The sequence below is a fragment of the Eurypyga helias genome, unplaced genomic scaffold (genome assembly GCF_000690775.1).
Source record: "Eurypyga helias isolate BGI_N326 unplaced genomic scaffold, ASM69077v1 scaffold15148, whole genome shotgun sequence".
Classification (NCBI taxonomy): Eukaryota; Metazoa; Chordata; class Aves; order Eurypygiformes; family Eurypygidae; genus Eurypyga; species Eurypyga helias.
Window position 1 is genome coordinate 18189 of NW_010269002.1, and position 16257 is coordinate 34445.

General features: G+C 42.5%; 1 protein-coding gene across 1 annotated transcript in view; it reads left to right on the top strand.

The window, feature by feature from the left end:
- The window catches only part of LOC104514317 (ena/VASP-like protein), a gene marked incomplete at its 3' end in the record, with an annotated part of 58650 nt that overhangs the window by 7575 nt on the left and 34818 nt on the right, over positions 1-16257 (top strand). The window contains exon 3 of the mRNA XM_010157957.1: positions 6070-6247. Coding sequence (XP_010156259.1) covers positions 6070-6247 — 178 coding nt within the window. The remainder of the gene's footprint in view (positions 1-6069; positions 6248-16257) is intronic.

The following is a 16257-nucleotide window of genomic DNA, read 5'->3' on the forward strand; positions in this document are numbered from 1 at the left end:
AATAGAGTGGCTTCTTAGTCAGTTGGAAAGCCAGGACTGCTTTGTAACAGGCCGTGCTAGCTGTTTGTTTTTCATGGCCCGCAGGTGAATGTGGGTGATTTTCATGTGACTGCAGTCTAAGACTCTCTTGAATAGCTGGTGTAAAACAGGCAGGTCATGAAGTCTACGTGTATATGTAAGGAAGACTGTGTACCAGAGGTCTGTCTTGATTAGAGTATACAGTCTAGAGAGTGGGGTGTATTAAAAAGTCAAATCTTGATCTGTATTTAAATGTGTTTTGCATTAACTGTAGCATTCTGTTTGCTTGCAAATGTTCCTACTTATGAAGAGGCTGCCTGCCATCTAAAAATCATCTCAGTTCAGAAGGAAACAAAGTATATCTTTTTCTAGAGTTTAAAGATTAAAAATCCTCCCTCAAGCAAACAAAAAAGCAGAGGTTGCTTTAGTCACTTAAAACTGTCTAAAATAAAGTATTCACCTTAAATATGATTACAAAAATCCATTTTTATGAGTAAAGTAAATTCAAGACAGTGTAGCATAGTAATATTAAAAGGAACATTCTGAAAGCCTCAAGATTCCAAATTTAATATATTTTACGTGTCTCACATGGAGTCATAAGCTTGCTAGGCTTGCTAAGTATTTGCATTTAATGAGAAAAAAAATGAATTTCAGTTAAAGTAATTCTCTATACAAGCCATTTCATGCTTGTCTCGGGTTGTGCTAAATCACACTGAAAGTGAGGTTTTAGTAAAAGCTGTATATTTCAGAAAGGACCAATCTTCAGCTAATGTATGGTTTGGCATATACTGAAGCTAATGAAGGTACAGAAATTTCCAGGAGTTGAGAAATTAGTTTAAAATATATGACACAACAATACCACAGAAGAACAGTTTTAAGTGTGATTGCATACTGTTGGGCAGGGCTCAGGCTGGCGTAATCTTCATGACTTCACACTTGCCTGCCTTCAGTGTCTCTCTATTTTTTTTTTGTTTTATATTACACCTCTAATAATCTCTCTAATTATCCTCTTTTTTTTTTAATGTATCTTCTTGTGTAGACTCCTTTTGTTGTCTTTGTCTAGCTGCCTTTCTGTTTCCTAGCCCTTTTTTTTCTGCGTGTGTCGGTTTGTGACACTGTTCTCATTCTGCTCACTGTGTCTGTCTTCGTCTCTAGCTGACGGTGTCTAAAGTTCACTGCAAAGAAACGTGCTTTTTAGAGTGGCAGATGTTGAGCATCATTCTCGCCACCAGGAATCGGTCAGCCGAGCTCTTGCTCTCCGAGGGCGTGCGGGTGACGTGCTCATGGCATGCCTGCGTGCTGCAGCAGCGCTGGCTAACGAAGCAGCAGTGCATCAAGTCCCCTTTCTGCTCCGCACAGATGCGCACGTTTGCATACTCATGCTGGCATGAGCAATAATCACCAGAAAACCAGACACAGAGTTCTGAAGCTTTGAAGTAGCCACAGCAGCCAGGACTGGTTTGAAGCTAAGGCCAGATCAGTATTACGATCGCTTGACATCACGAGCTTTGATGTTGTTTTGCAGCCCAGCAGTCGCAAGCAAATGGTTAATGCCCGTGTTGCAACTTGCCAGCTGTCGTTGTAACCCCCTGTTGTAAAGGTGAAGTGCTTTAGCTGCAGCCACCACAAGAAGTTGGCAAAGCTAAAAGCACAGAAGTGGTCCAGCTGACCAGCTGACAAGCAGTAGCTCCCTAGTTCAGAGTCCTGATCAGCTGAGGGTTTAAAATGATGATTTTGCATCGAGGGATTTCGGCTCAGCATGATCTCATCACCAAAAGGCATGTGCTGAACAAATAAGCGGGGAGGAGGGTGCAAGTCAAAAGTGAATCATGCCTCCTGAGGGTTTAGTGTCTTGATGGAGCTAAGAAGTGAATGTAAAAACCGGGCCCTGGGGAAGGTGGGACATTTTACATTTAAGCCTGAGCCAAAACTGAAATGGGGACAGCATTCTTCAGATATAAGCTAAACCACATTTTTTGAAAAATAAAGAACCAATTAATCACTGCTGAAACTTACTAGAAGTTGGTCAGGTTTGGGCCTGCTTACAGAAATAGAGTCTGGCCTCAGCTGCAGCAGTTTCTAGCAGCTATGCAGTATCCTTCCTGTTTTAGCAATCATGACTGCTCCCCTTGAGAGGGGTCTGAGTGCTGGGAGTGTGGCAGACCTCAAGCTGATAACAAACTTCTGAACCATTTCATACTCTGGAGAAAGAAGAAAATGTCTTGTTCTGGTTTGATAAGCAAGGTTATGGGCGGTAAGACTTGTGTGGGAGCTCTTCCCATGATCTTGGTTGTTTGAGCCCCCTTGATCCGTCTAGTCCCATTCCTGTGAGTCCTGTCAAACACTACTGTCATCACTGACAGTTTATAGCCCAGCAGGCTACAACTGCAGTCAAAGGGAAAGACTTCTCGGTTTTGAGCTTTTTCATAGGTCCCAGAATTCCCTGGATGCCCCAGAGAGCCTGAGTTTGGAACTGAGATGAAAGGGTGAAGGAGAGTACCAGGTAGAAGTGAAGCAAAACTGGTTTTTTTAATGCTATAGTGATGGGAACATTGAAGATTGTCAATATATTAATACTGTGCACAATTGGTCTGTGGCCACAGGAGATCATTGAAATCCAGAACTTAACAGAAATCAAAACAACACCGAGTTTTATATCAGTAATAAGACTACTTTGTTTCCAGATAGAAAATACTAAAATAGGTTGGAAAGAAAAAATAGGCACCTAAAATGTCCTGTTTCAGCTTTTAAGACAAACTCTAGGTAAGAAGAATTGTTTCTTAGGGACCAATCCATTACTTCTTTCTGCAAGATTTCCAGTAAGTTTCTCCAATTCACCTCTTAAAGACCACAACTGAAGATGAAGAGATGGACTGTTGGTCTGCTCAGCATGGCAGATACCTTCTTACCAACATACAGAGCTTTAGAGTAAAGATCCCTTAGAAACACCTGTAAAAACCTCTGTGCTCCAAACAGGGTGCCCTTGTGTATGTAAATTACTGCTCCGAAGCACGCATTTCGTCATCACGTGCCTTGCAGAGTCTCAATGCCTCCTGCACAGGATACGTTTGTGCATTCATTCTTAACAACAGCAGGAGAACCCCTCCTTTATTTTTTCTGTTGTCTAGAAACATTAGCCAAAGGAGATAAAACGAAAGTCAGGCTATTTTATGTTTAATTTGCCAGTTTTAAGCTCTCTGTTTTGAGTTTGAAGACAAGGCATTATATTTGTTCATCTAATCATCCTGATAATTAATGAAGGTCAGCATTCAATTTCTGTCTTTATTTGACTGAAGGGGCTAAACCCTGATAATAAAGCAGATCCTCTGAGTTCCTTGACTTGATGTGCTGGTAAAGCAGGTTTTGAACTTAACATGAAACAGCTCTTGGCATAGGTTTTTTACAATTCATCTCTTACATTATATGACCACGTTACACCCTGTGGTGCTCTTTGGACTTTTAATAGGTGAGAAATACTGACTTTGCAAAGCCTGGAAGAATCTGCAGTCTTTCTAAACATTTCCTTGAAGATACTGTCTGTATCTTCCCTTGGTTAAGGTATTCAGAAGTGATTGAAAAACTTAAAAATTGGTACATGCTAAACCTGCTGGATTAGTAATCCAGGCATGAGTCCACATGATGCTCCAGAAACTCCTTGAGTGTGAGCAGTATCGGTACAGGCTCTGCCAGTGTTCAGTGGTAGAATCACAGAATGGTTTGGGTTGGAAGGGACCTTAAAGATCATCTAGTTCCAACCCCCCTGCCATGGGCAAGGACACCCTCCACTAGATCAGGTTGCTAATGGTGGTGGTGTCACCATTGTTTAAGAGGAAAGGGCTATCTAAGCTGTCAGCTGTAGGAGTGAGTTTGTGGCTTTGCTGTGACTGGAGTGACATGGTTTCCACCTCGTTCTGGTTGGTGTGGGTGGTTTCCCACACAGCATGCTGGTGGTGTGCTTCCCGTTTTCAGGGGCCCAGCTATAGGGAGCGTCTGTACTGACCCCATAGGTTGCACTGCATTTCCCTTTGAAACTGAATGATGATACTGATTGAGAGCAACACTTGGAACATGTTCAATAACCATCAGGAAAATTTATGCCTAAAGCTAGTCCAAGTATTCAAAGACTATTTTGCTACGTCACTGCTTAATGCTGGCTCAGGTAAGTAATATGCTTTATAGAAATAAAGTGTGTCTGTAATTATCCACTCATGTAGTGGTTTCTTTGCTGGTCTCTAAAATTTTTCATATATTAATATAGTATAGTTATCAGACATCTGTTAACTAGCTAAATCAATGAGAAAATGTTATTCTTCAGAAACAGGAATGTGTGAAAAACATTTCGCTCCTTATGTATTAGGTGCTCACCTAATGTTTTCCTGCCAGTTCAAATTGGCAATCCACTGAAAAGTCAAAACTCTGTTAGGAGTCATTCATCTTTGAAATTAGTTTTAAAACTCTGTCTTTTATAGTGGAGAAGAATTGTCAATCATTTAGCACAAATATTGTTAATCTAATTAAATATGTTGGAATTTTATAGGTGCAGTGGTAGTACTAACAGAAAACTTTCCAAAGCACTCTTCAATCAGACTGCAAAAAAGATGTATTGGGGTTTTCTGGTGTGGGGGATCCACCCGTAGCAGTAAATACTGTGTACAGCATTTGTTACTGACTGGCTCTCTGTTCCCTTGTCTTCTGTTGTTGCTCCTGTCTTACCAAGCCCAGCATGCTGTGCTCTCCCTAAGAGTGAGCTCCTGGACAGCCTGCGCCAAGGTCCCTCATCCTTCTCTGGTATACCAGTGCCCAGCCCACCTAACTTATGGATGAGCCACACAAACTAGTTTGGTGGAGGATTTCCATTGATTGGCTTTCCACAAGGACCAGAAATTGTGGGATTGCAAGGTCTCTTGATAAAACATCATCCAAAATGACTCCATTTCTAGGGGCAATCTTGAATATGCAAAACAAGATTTGCTATATTTGAATAATGAACTTCAGACTTCAGCTGCTTGTAATTTTCAGTTTCTCTGTCCCTCATTCCCTTCCACCCCCAGCCTCTGGGCTGATGAAGTGGGAGCCCCCATTTCCCACTCCTGTTTCCAACTGCACTGTACTTGTTTATCAGAATAATTATGATCATTTCTGTTGGCATTTTGTTTCTTAAATTTGCATTACAACAGAGTGCCGTTGTCAGCCCTCAGGTGGGTATCTGGGGGGCTGTCTCTGCCATGGGTCCTTCCGACTTATTAGTGGTGCAGGGGACACTCCTGCCTCTCCACCTTGGGCTAATGCAGCTTGTGCTTTTTGCCTTGGAGGTTTCTGGTTGGATGCCAGGTGAATATATCTAAAAATACATCTTTTTGGTGTAGCTGGGTGTCCCATGTGCCCTGCCCAAGGATAAACGGGGCATTGTGTTTAGCAGATTTAATCAAAGCATACAGAAACACCCTTCTGCTGCAGTCACCCTTTACCTGGAAATTATAGCACATACGGCAGGGAAGGAGGTGGGAGAGGAAGTATTTAGCTGTCTGGTTTTGTCATTGCCTGTCTGATTCTGGAGAAAAACTCTCTCAACATAAGAAGCTGGTGGTGATCAGGTGCATGGGAGGAGAAGAGCAGAGCCGGTGCTCTGAGTCCAACGTTTATCTGCTGTAGGGCAGTGCTGGTGCCAAGAGCTCTGTCTGGCTCTTTGTCTGACAATGGTGCACAATCATCCCCCAAAAGATGGCAAGAGCTGCTGGCTCCAACTCCTGACATCTGCCTGCAGTATCTCCTCAGCTGTATCCTGCCGAAGTGCGGTGGGAAACACGAGCAGGTGATAGATTTTGCAAAACTAGCTTGGGAGTCCCTGAGGCAGAAACCAACTGTTGTAAATCTCACCCCCCGATGTGGGTTTTCTGTCATCAAAGCACTCACTGCCTTACTGTACAGCCATTTAGGAGCTGCCATATTTGACTCTCCCAGTTTAATTAACCTTTACCAAAGGGTTGGGGTTTTTTTCCCCACTGAAAACAGAAGTATTTTTAATCTTCACCCCTCTCTTTCAAATCACAGGTAGTGATTAATTACTCAATTGTGAAAGGACTGAAGTACAACCAAGCAACGCCTACCTTTCATCAATGGCGCGATGCACGGCAGGTCTATGGCTTGAATTTTGCAAGCAAAGAAGAGGCTACCGCGTTCTCCAATGCAATGCTGTTTGCTCTGAATATCATGAACTCACAAGACGGAGGTAAATGAGCAGCCATGGCGCTCTTTATTAATCTGTGACATTTTACAGTGCTTGTTATCAATCACCTAGTGCAGTCGTATTGGACAGCATGCCATTATAAAACACATTATAATCAAAAAAGTTGGTCTCTGGTAGACAGCCTTTCGATCAGCGTTTGCTGTGGTATGAATTGTACGTGGTTTTAGGTTTTATTCACGTTCCTTCTCATTTTTCATGGGGCCTTCCTTAACTCATGATAGAAAATCAGTGGTTATTTGGGAATGCCTCAGCAGGCAGGTCACCCCACTGATTTATGTGGGTCTGTGTGTACATCGTGTTACATGTGAGATGGCAGAATATAACTTTAAATCAACAGAAGCTCGAGCAAAATTAGCAACGGTTTTTAAGAACTTCTGAGGTAGAACTCGGAGCACGTATTTCTGGTGTGTGGAGTGTCAGCCACAGCCATTGGCTTTTGTGGGCTGGCTTTCAAAAAGGGGTGTGTGTGGTATCTCAGTTACCTGATAGGGTAAAATGTGAAGGCTTATGCTTGACGTTGACTGATGTTGTTCCTAAGTGCTATATTGACTGCCGATGAAGATTGTGGTGAAGTTTACTGTTCTGTGAAACTGTCATTGCACTAGCTTGACGAAGGCCTAAAATAATATCCTGGTTTCTCAATGGAAACTATTTTTTGGTCTGCGGTATCTAGATGACGTACTGTCCTCAGTTACATGCCTCTCACCTCTCTGCCGTTCATGGGCTGGGAACAGAAAGCAGTCCCTGTGTGGTGTTTTTTTTTCCTGCAAAATACACTGCACAGCCCTGTTTTCCTTTTGAAAACTCAGCGATTCAAGGTTTACATCACCTGCTGCCGTCCCGGTTTCACTACAGTGTTCACTGGTGATGGACAGCATCTCTCTAGAGAAAGTACAGCAATAACTGTCTACATTGTACAGTTTCTAAGCCCACAAATGTCCTTAAAATGTTAATTGTTCTTGTCTCCTGACAACATTTGGTACACAAATATATCTTACTAAAAGGTATATTTGTAATATAAGAGTTCATCTTTTCATTTTGCTGTTTTCATTCATCCTATTAAGCTGACAAATGCAAAACTCCTCAAAAATCAAGAAATCTCTCAAATTCTGTGCTATATTCAGAAGTACTGAGGACTGAATGCTGCCTTCTCCAGCTTGAACATTTTTAGCTCTAGTTGTGCCACAGCAGGAGACTTTCAGGAGGAAATCTGGCCAACACTCACCAGTCCTAAACTGATGCAAGTCTGGAGTACAGAGCTCTTCGGGTGCTCATATGTGCTCAACCCTTTTAGACCACCAGATGAGGCTCCAAAATTTGAATACTTTGACTATGGTTTTGATGTAGTGATTGGTTTAATGTCTATGATGAATCTGCCTTTCCAAAAGCTCTTAAGTTTGGGTGGTTTCTTCCCATGTGTCTCTTTCTGTCAAAGGGAGTGGGCTTTTGGCGGGATTTTGAGGTTGTTCCAGAGAGGTGCCTTGTTGGAACACGAGTCTCAAGATGAGAATTCATTGCTCTTAGGCAATAGAGAAGCTATCTTCAAGTGGATACTTTAATTATGTTAGCTACTCCTAGCAGAGAACAACAGGCATTGTTCAAAAAATATTATTGAGTACTTGAAAAGCCTATTGGATTTCTAAGAAGTTTATGAATATACAGGAAATTTTTTTTTTTTGGTATTCTGTTACTTATGTACTTAACACACCAAAGTGTGTTGAATGCTTTAAAGACATAAGATCCAGCCCATGCTGAACAGCTTGCATTTAAAGTTTGTGGTTGTTACACAGACGACATGAATTGTGTCACGAATGAAAAAAAATTCCTACTTTCTTTTCTAGAAAAAAAAATGGTCTGGTAAACATTCAGTCTTCAACAACCCCTTTTTTGTCATACGTAAAGTGTTAAAAGCTTCAAAGACTGCCAGTTGTCCCATTCTTTACAGCTGAGCTTGTCAAAAACTGAAAATCCATTTAAAGGGAATTTCAGCATTTGTGTTTTTTTAAAAAAATTGATTCTGTGAAACAAATTCACCAAATATTCATTTTTATCAAAAGTAACATTTATGTTGTAACTAAAACATATATTATATGTATATGTATATTTAAAATTATGTGACATACCAATTGATAACAGATTATATTGAGGACTCTGATATCATCATAACTTTCCCAGTTACTGCAGTGATCTCAGCATGCAGGTTGACAGCAAAAGTACATAATGGATATAAGGTATAAAATGGCTTTGCAGATCGGCTCTTCTAGGCTCATATGGTGCATAAGCTTTTGTAGGTATGAATTAATGCAAATAGGAAGTCACACAAACACACATATCCATATATCTTTCCAGGCACACTTGCTGCCTGCATACTCCATCCATTCTGCTGCCTGCATGCCACATTAGAGTTGGATTTTTCATATGGAAAAATCATTAGGAAAATAATTTATTATATCTATGCTTCCATGTATTAAAGTTGCTCATGTGCTTATGCAGATGGATGGCAAAATTAAGGACCGTAGTTGTACGCACTCACAGGCTACTAAAATCCTCAACCAAAACCAGAATGTTAAACAGAGGTTGTCTGTGGCATGTTCATAGTGCAGAATACTCTGTCTGCTAGCTCCGCAGTTGGGATATTCTACGTATGCTAGTTGGGATGTGCTATTTCTGATGTCTATTTGTTTCCTATATTCCCTGCTGAGACATTATTGTGTTTAGCTACTGCTAATCTTCCCGTAGTTGGATGCAGATTCTGGCTTCCATGGCTGCTTCTCCCTTCGTTCCACCGCCCACTTGCGTAGACTAAAATTAATCATGGTAGACTACGGGAGAAAATCTGAGACTGCATCATATCTTCAGCAGACGTGGAGTCAGGGTACTGTAAAATTTCGGAAAATAACTAGTCTGGTTCACAAAGCAATGGTGTGGGTTTTTTGAATGGCGCATTAAGCTGAATTTGCTTAAAAAATGCTAGCAGTCTGTGTTTTGGGGAGTTGGAAATGATTTTTAGGCAGTGCTGATTTTGAAATAAATGAGTCACTTCAAATTAATAGACAGTTATGAACTAGTGCTGAGTATTACTTGTGCTGTCACACTTCTGCATAAGAGAGACTGTGAGACCGGAGATCGTTCACCACAGGCACTGATCTCTCTGAGCTGATTACATGGGGCACGAGTGAAAACTGAACCCAATGCCTAAGTCTAAATGGGCTGAATCAGATCCTAAAGCCAGCTGCTGACGCATGAGCGCTCTTAACCTGTTTTGCCTGTCGAGGTCATCCTGGGGAGGGATTCCGCCCAGGAGTCTGATGTTGCAGACTTTGGGAAAGCTGGGAGAAAAGCCATAGTCTCAACTTGCTGTCTAGTTGTATTTCTGCAGTGGATGAACTCCTGCTCTTACCCATGGGGCAGGCTGGCCACCTTCTCTGTGCCCAAATTCTCAGTGCTGCGATGGGAGCTGTGCTCAGCTGTCCCCAGGAGCCTCTTCCAGTGGGGGTCCTTGGGGTGGGGTAGATCAAGCCTGGCAGTGCAGGAGCTGAACGCATGCTCAGCTCCATCTCGTGCTTTGTGGGGATGATAATGATCACACTGGGAGCAATCTAAAATGAGATAAATAAGGCCGAAAAGAAAGTAACAACACAAACGTGTACCATCCTTCCTTTAGAGGTTGACAGTTGCCTCACTGAATCACAATTGTTTACCTGCCAGCTTGTTGATATGCCTAATTGCTTTGATTTCCTTATATGTCTCTGTAATCTGTTCTCCTTTACAATAAAAAATGAAAATCTGGTCTCGAGCCAGCCTGCAAAATGAGAGCAAATGATAACATTGACTTGCTCATTACCAGTCTCTTGCTTACGGTTCTTTAATGGTGTCATTTAGTAAGGCCATTAGTATGACAAATGACTTCCCATGAAATTGTTTCTTTTCATGGGTGTCCAATGTGTGAAGCCAGACCTTTTCTGGCGTAAGTTCCCCGATGCAAGCAGTGTCATCAGCTTACCTTGTTACCCGCTGCTGGCTTTCACTGGGGACAGAGCATCACCCCTTCTTGCCCGGGCTGGGCACTGCAGGAAAAGCATGTTGCATGGATCCTGCCCGCAGGCTGCTTGATGTCTGCTAAGCAGGCAAGGTTCATGTTCTTCAAGGCTTATATCCACTTAGATTTAACATAAATGCAGTGACCGGTGGCAGCATAGCACAGTTATTGGAGCCAGACATAAACTGAGGATACCAGTAAGCTAAAATGGGCAAGTTCTTCCCTGACATAATTTTGTAGGAAAGATGGTGGTGCCCGTGATGAAGGTCACTCTTTCTGCAGGCCTTAGTGGAGCCTCACACTCAGCGCTTCTCCCAGTGAGGGGCTACGCTTCCCTGAAAGATGGAATGAGAACATTTTCTCTACTTTTTTGTTCCCCAAATCACTAGGGACAGGCAAAGGAAAGGCTTCGTGTCTTCCCTTCCTTATTTGCTCACTTCAGACATTGTCCTTGCTTCCTTGCTGGTCCCTGGCAGCACCTGCGTGTTTCCATCAGGGCATGCTGCAGAAGGAGGCAGCAGATGGGCTTTGTGGCTTGGCATGACCAGCTATGAGGGTATCTTGGGCTTCCATGGCTTAAAGGCTTGGTACTTCTTGGAGAAGAATCAAGAGTCTGACCTATGCAGCCTACTGGTAAATGCTGCCTATGGCATAGTGAGTATTACATATTACAGACTTTTGCTTTTCTTTTGATGTCTTTGCCTCTGGGGACTTGGGTAGTCATTGTTAACTTACAGGGCAAGAAAATAAGATATTTCTAAACGTGAACACCATGTGCTGGAAAGCCTTACGCAGAGGGCTGTGTTGAAGAGTTAGTCACAGTTAAAGAGGTCAGCATCTGACTCAGAAGGGAGAAGTTGGAGGAAAGCATGAAATAGTAGGGGAGAAGTTTGAAGAAAACAAATGGTCTTTTTTTTTTTTTTTGCTTATAAGAAAGCCTCTTTCTGGTCCTGAGTAGTGTTTTACGGACAGCACGATAGAGATGTGTGCATCACAGAGGGTGCAGAGTTCAGTGCTGTGCCTTGCGACACGGAGCTTTACAGACCCGGCTCTAACTCTGCAAGGAGAATGCTTTTGTAGTCAGAAGGATCGCTCCTCACTCTTCTTCTGATTAGCAGATCTGCTGGCTTTTCTTTTCCACCACCGTGGGGTTTTTTGACATGGATTTTTCCAGCTGTCTTTGCCATAAATTGGATTTGATGTTGCTCTTTGGCGTTTGAGATCTTTGGCCATTCCTTCAGTCTATCCTAGTCCAGAAGTGACTGCCTTTCCATATTGCCGGGAGGAAGTTCCTTGGAAAGCTCTTTAAGCCCTCCAAAATAAGGGGAGAAGTAGAAGAATAAAGCATTGATTCATCAAGCAGCAGCCAAACTGGTAATTTATAGCATATGAACTCTCTCCTAGTTAGATGCCCTAAGTAAGGTTTCTGTCAGTACAGGATGTATGTGAAGATTATGTTGCACTGGATTTTAGATGAAAGGCTACACAGCTTTTTTTTAAATACAATTTTGTAGTGTTATATTCGATTTTTCATTAGAATTTTTCCATCCAGTCCTGTGTGTCTCGATATTTCAGTGGCACTAAAGTGTAACTGCTGGGAATGTCAGTCAGCTGCATTCATCTTCTACAATGCAGTGACTGTTTTATTTGATAATGTTGCCCCAAGACTTCCCAGCACCACAGAGGACAGTGTGGGAAGACAAAAGACTGCATCTTCATTACAGTACTGCATAATACATAAAATAACTCATCAGTAATGGAGGGGACCCGCCACAGAACAATAAGCCCACTTGCAGCCAGCTGGTTCCAAAACCGTGCTGGTGTAGAGAGGCCCACACCCCATGCTTTGCATACTGCACTGCAGACTGGTTTCCCACGCTATCAGGTGTGTTGCTGCAGACTATAAACCACTAAGGTCACATATTCTGTGTGTGGGGTACATCGAAGTGTGCTAATAACATTTAAGGACTGGTGTAACCTCATATTGTGTGGGCATTGCAGGACCATAATGGTGCTGTTCTGCTGCAGGTCTTTTAACCAAATCATTCCCTCAGTTGTTCCTATTTATAATGTAGGCACAGAGAACTTCTACGTAGCAAACTTTTAAACTTACTAGTGTGAATGTGATCCGTGTGGTCAGACAACTAGTGCTAGTCAAAATAGCAAGCCACAGGCAATGGTTAGATGGGTGCATGTTAGAAATATAACAAGCTTCTGCTCCTTTAAAAAGCAAAGCTTTTGCAGGGGAATGAATCTTTGAGTGACATCTTCCAAAAACACCAGAGAGGAGTTTAGAGAAATTAATTTCACAATTTTTCCAGCCTCATGCCTACTCCAGTTTCAATATAAACTTCAGTGGCTCAGAAATGCGCTGCAGACGGGGCAGTTTCTGATCTAATTTGCTGTGTTTTTTAAGTCAATGAAAAGGGAAGGAAAATTCAAGTAAGATGATAGCCTTTTTCCTTTCATCTGCTGCATTGGTTTATCACTGGGACTGTTCCAGAAAAATCCACCTGTGACTTACTTATAATCTTTTAGTCTATTGGTTACTATCGGAATAAATTCCTTCCTTTGCGAACTGGACAGAGATGAGCTGTTGCACAGCAAACAAGGTGTGAATTTTCTTGAGCAACCAGTGCCCCACCATGTCTTTGGTGGTTCCCATCTTGGCCCGACGCTTTGTGGGCAGGAGTCCCTTGCTGTCATAGCTGAAAAACATCAGCCCAGGCCATAGTAGCACTCACTGTGTCTTGCTCCCAAGGCTCTTCCTTACTGTGCTGATGGGGATACAAGTTCTCATACAAGCCCAATGTCCATGTTTTCAAAATAACCAACACTTCTCCTCTGGGAATTATGGACACTTGCCTTGCAAGAATGCCCTGCTTGCAAAACTGCTCAAGTGCCCTCTTCTCAGGGTAACCTGGGTTTCCCGAGATGGATATATGACATAGGAATCTGGGTGCACATCGTAAGTTGAGTTCTCATTAAGAGAAAGATGTTTAAATCCAGAACTGGAAGAAGTCGGCCCAGCCAGAAGGAGCAGAGAGTAAAACTGGTTAATCTTCCATATTGGATTGACTTCAGCTGAGTGGAGCACAGGAGAGGAATTCCCTCACTCATGAATAGATTAACTGGGATTACAGACTCCTTTCAGTGTTAGAACTGTAAATATCATTGCTATTATTCATCTGTCAGGAAGTATCAAACTGTTATTTAGTTATTCTGCTCTATAGAAGTAGACATATTTTTTTTTTTTTTTATTCAGTCTTTCAATCCCCCAGATGTTAGGGATCCATGGCATCAAGTTTTCCAAGGCAGTGAAGTGCTCTCCCAGTGTTATGCTAATATAACCCCATGGCATGTTGCTTGTGTGCATTTTAGCCACTTTTCTGCAGGACCCTTATTGTGTCCCTGCTTAGAGCAGCATCAGCGCCGGAGCTGCCGTCACATGCCTAGAACAACAAAAGGTGCCTCTGTTCTTTGAAGAGCATAACAAATCTAGTGGCTCTTGAGTCGCTCGCTGATGTTTTTTGCTGTGCTGAATTCTGCGCTAAATGAAAACGACTTCAGGAAGGAAACCGTGTGGGGAGAAAACTGCTGAGAGATTTAAGAGAGGCTAGTGCGTGTTGAGAGCGAAGACTTCTGCCAGCGAGATTCCCTACCACTGTTGCCCTCAAACCCTTGTGTTTTTGAAAGTGGCACAGACTGACAAAATTCCCGAACCTCGGTGGTAGGAGATGCAATGTGGCTCTTTCACTGGACTACAATAAGTGGCAGAAGAATATATTAGCTTAGGAAAAAAAAAGTAATTATCAAAATTTAAGTAGTCCAGTAATTTATGTGCAAGCAGTGTAGGCCAGATACTGGCTGGTGTTCATTTGCAGACAATTTATAGGGTGTTTGCTTGTTGAATGTACCTCTTCATCTGGAGAGGGCTCCTTTGTGGGCAATAGTCTGGATCACATATATGTCATGCCCTGTGTCAAGCCCGAGCTGTGAGTGGAGCTCAGCCTCGAGCCATAGAAGTGCAAAGGCTGCCTTGCCCCAGGAGATGCCCTGACTCGGCTCCGTGCCACTCTCCCTGCTCTGCTTCGTCTCCTCTCCCTGGGTCGGTGCAGGAGAAGGAGAACCTGCCCCCAGCCTACGCCAGCAGCACGTCGCTAGCACCCTGTGGGCGCAGATCCTCAGGTGGGCTCTGCCTCTCTGCTCTGCACGGGCGGTGAGCACAGGGGTGGGGTTACACCCCAGTCTGCTGTCTTACCCCGTGTAAGCATGTGGCCTGTGCTTGGAGCCAGCTCTTCAGAAATCTGAAGCATATGAAGAGCAAATGGCCTTCTGTGATAAGAACATTATTTTACTCTTTACCTTTTCCAACGCCGCACTTGGGCATGTTGAGTCTCAGGGCATTTTGTCTTGCTCAGCAGTCTGTGGGACATTGATTTTATTAACTGGGCATCTGATTTCTTTCAGTGAAAGAGAAATTGCTCCTTGGAAAAGATCTCAATTATTTTAACAAACCTTCTTTCAGCTCTGTGTTCATTTTCTGTCATTCTTAAAGGGCTCCGATATTTGTTGTCCTGGGGTAGTCTCTAAAACAACATGACTTTGTTTGTCTTGGAACAAGAATTGGGTTTTTTAAGGCAGTTTGTCTTCCTTTCCAGGCCCTGTGTGAGTTAGAGGTGCTGAAATTCCCCTCACAACAATGTTCTGTTTACCTCTGCACATGCTGGCATCTCACCCCTCTCTTCAGGTGGATTCACACTATTTTGAAGCTAAATATCGGCATAGTTCATAATACGTAATGTCATAGACTAAGTTGAAAAGAACATTCTGTGAATTTTTCTCACTAGAATAAAAGAGGAGAAAGAATATTGAAAATAAACTATTTTAAATACTGCAAGGGATGCCCTATTTATTAAAAGAAAAGAATGGCCAGGCAGCATGCTGTGATGGTAAGTTACACAGATCCCGATTTGCAGAGTGATGAGTACTGGTAGGAACTCCTAACCTGAATCAGCCAAGCCAGCTTTCTACGGCATTAATAAGTATCCGAATATACTTAACACAGGAGTACGTGTCTTCTGATAATGATGTTGTTTAATTCTAGTGTTAGCTCACTCCCTCCAGTTGCTTATTTTCTACTGCTCATGGGTACCCTATGCTTATTGTTGGGTAGCAGCTAATTTCTATCAGTGATTAACCTGAGAAGAGATACACAAATGTACAGGGATTAAGATGTTTGTGTTGTTAGTTGCTGAGCTGGCAAGAAACATGTTTCTTTTTTGATTTTGTAGACTTTCTGCATTCCCAGCAGAGAGCCAAACCTTGCAATAGTTCGTCTCTACGCAGTAGTTCATACACTCTCCTAGCTGTGGTCCCTCTCTGAACAAGTAAGAATTGTGTGACCACAATCCTCCTGTTAGCAGGAGCAGTACAGTGTTTCGTACCTGAGCTGGGCTGTCTGTGTGGTCAAGGACCAGTAACGGATGCTCCTGGGACAGTCGGTAACGTATTTTAGGTGTCTCTACCAGGCACTTCCAAGCAAAATTCAGATTATTTTTCCTCTCTTTTTTGTCACTGTAAGGATTGCTGCTAAGAACCCTTCTCTGGTTCATGACAATTTTGCTATGATCCTCTCCCAAACTTTCTAATTAATAGATTGTTTCTAATTATGCTGTAATTAATTAGTAACTACAATATTGTTAAACCAAAGGTTTAATTATTAATAATAAATTAGGGACCTAGAAACCAATGCGCATAAGCTGAATTTTTAGTGATATTCCATGGATTTCCCTGGGACAGATTGTGAGAACTCACAGGAATAAATGTGTGTCGTGTGCATCGGTATGTGTGTGTTCACACGAGCAATGCACGTCAGCTGAGTATCACCTCTTTGACTGCCTGAGCTGTGCAGACAGATGGTGTTCATACATGCAATTTTTTTTTTTATTTT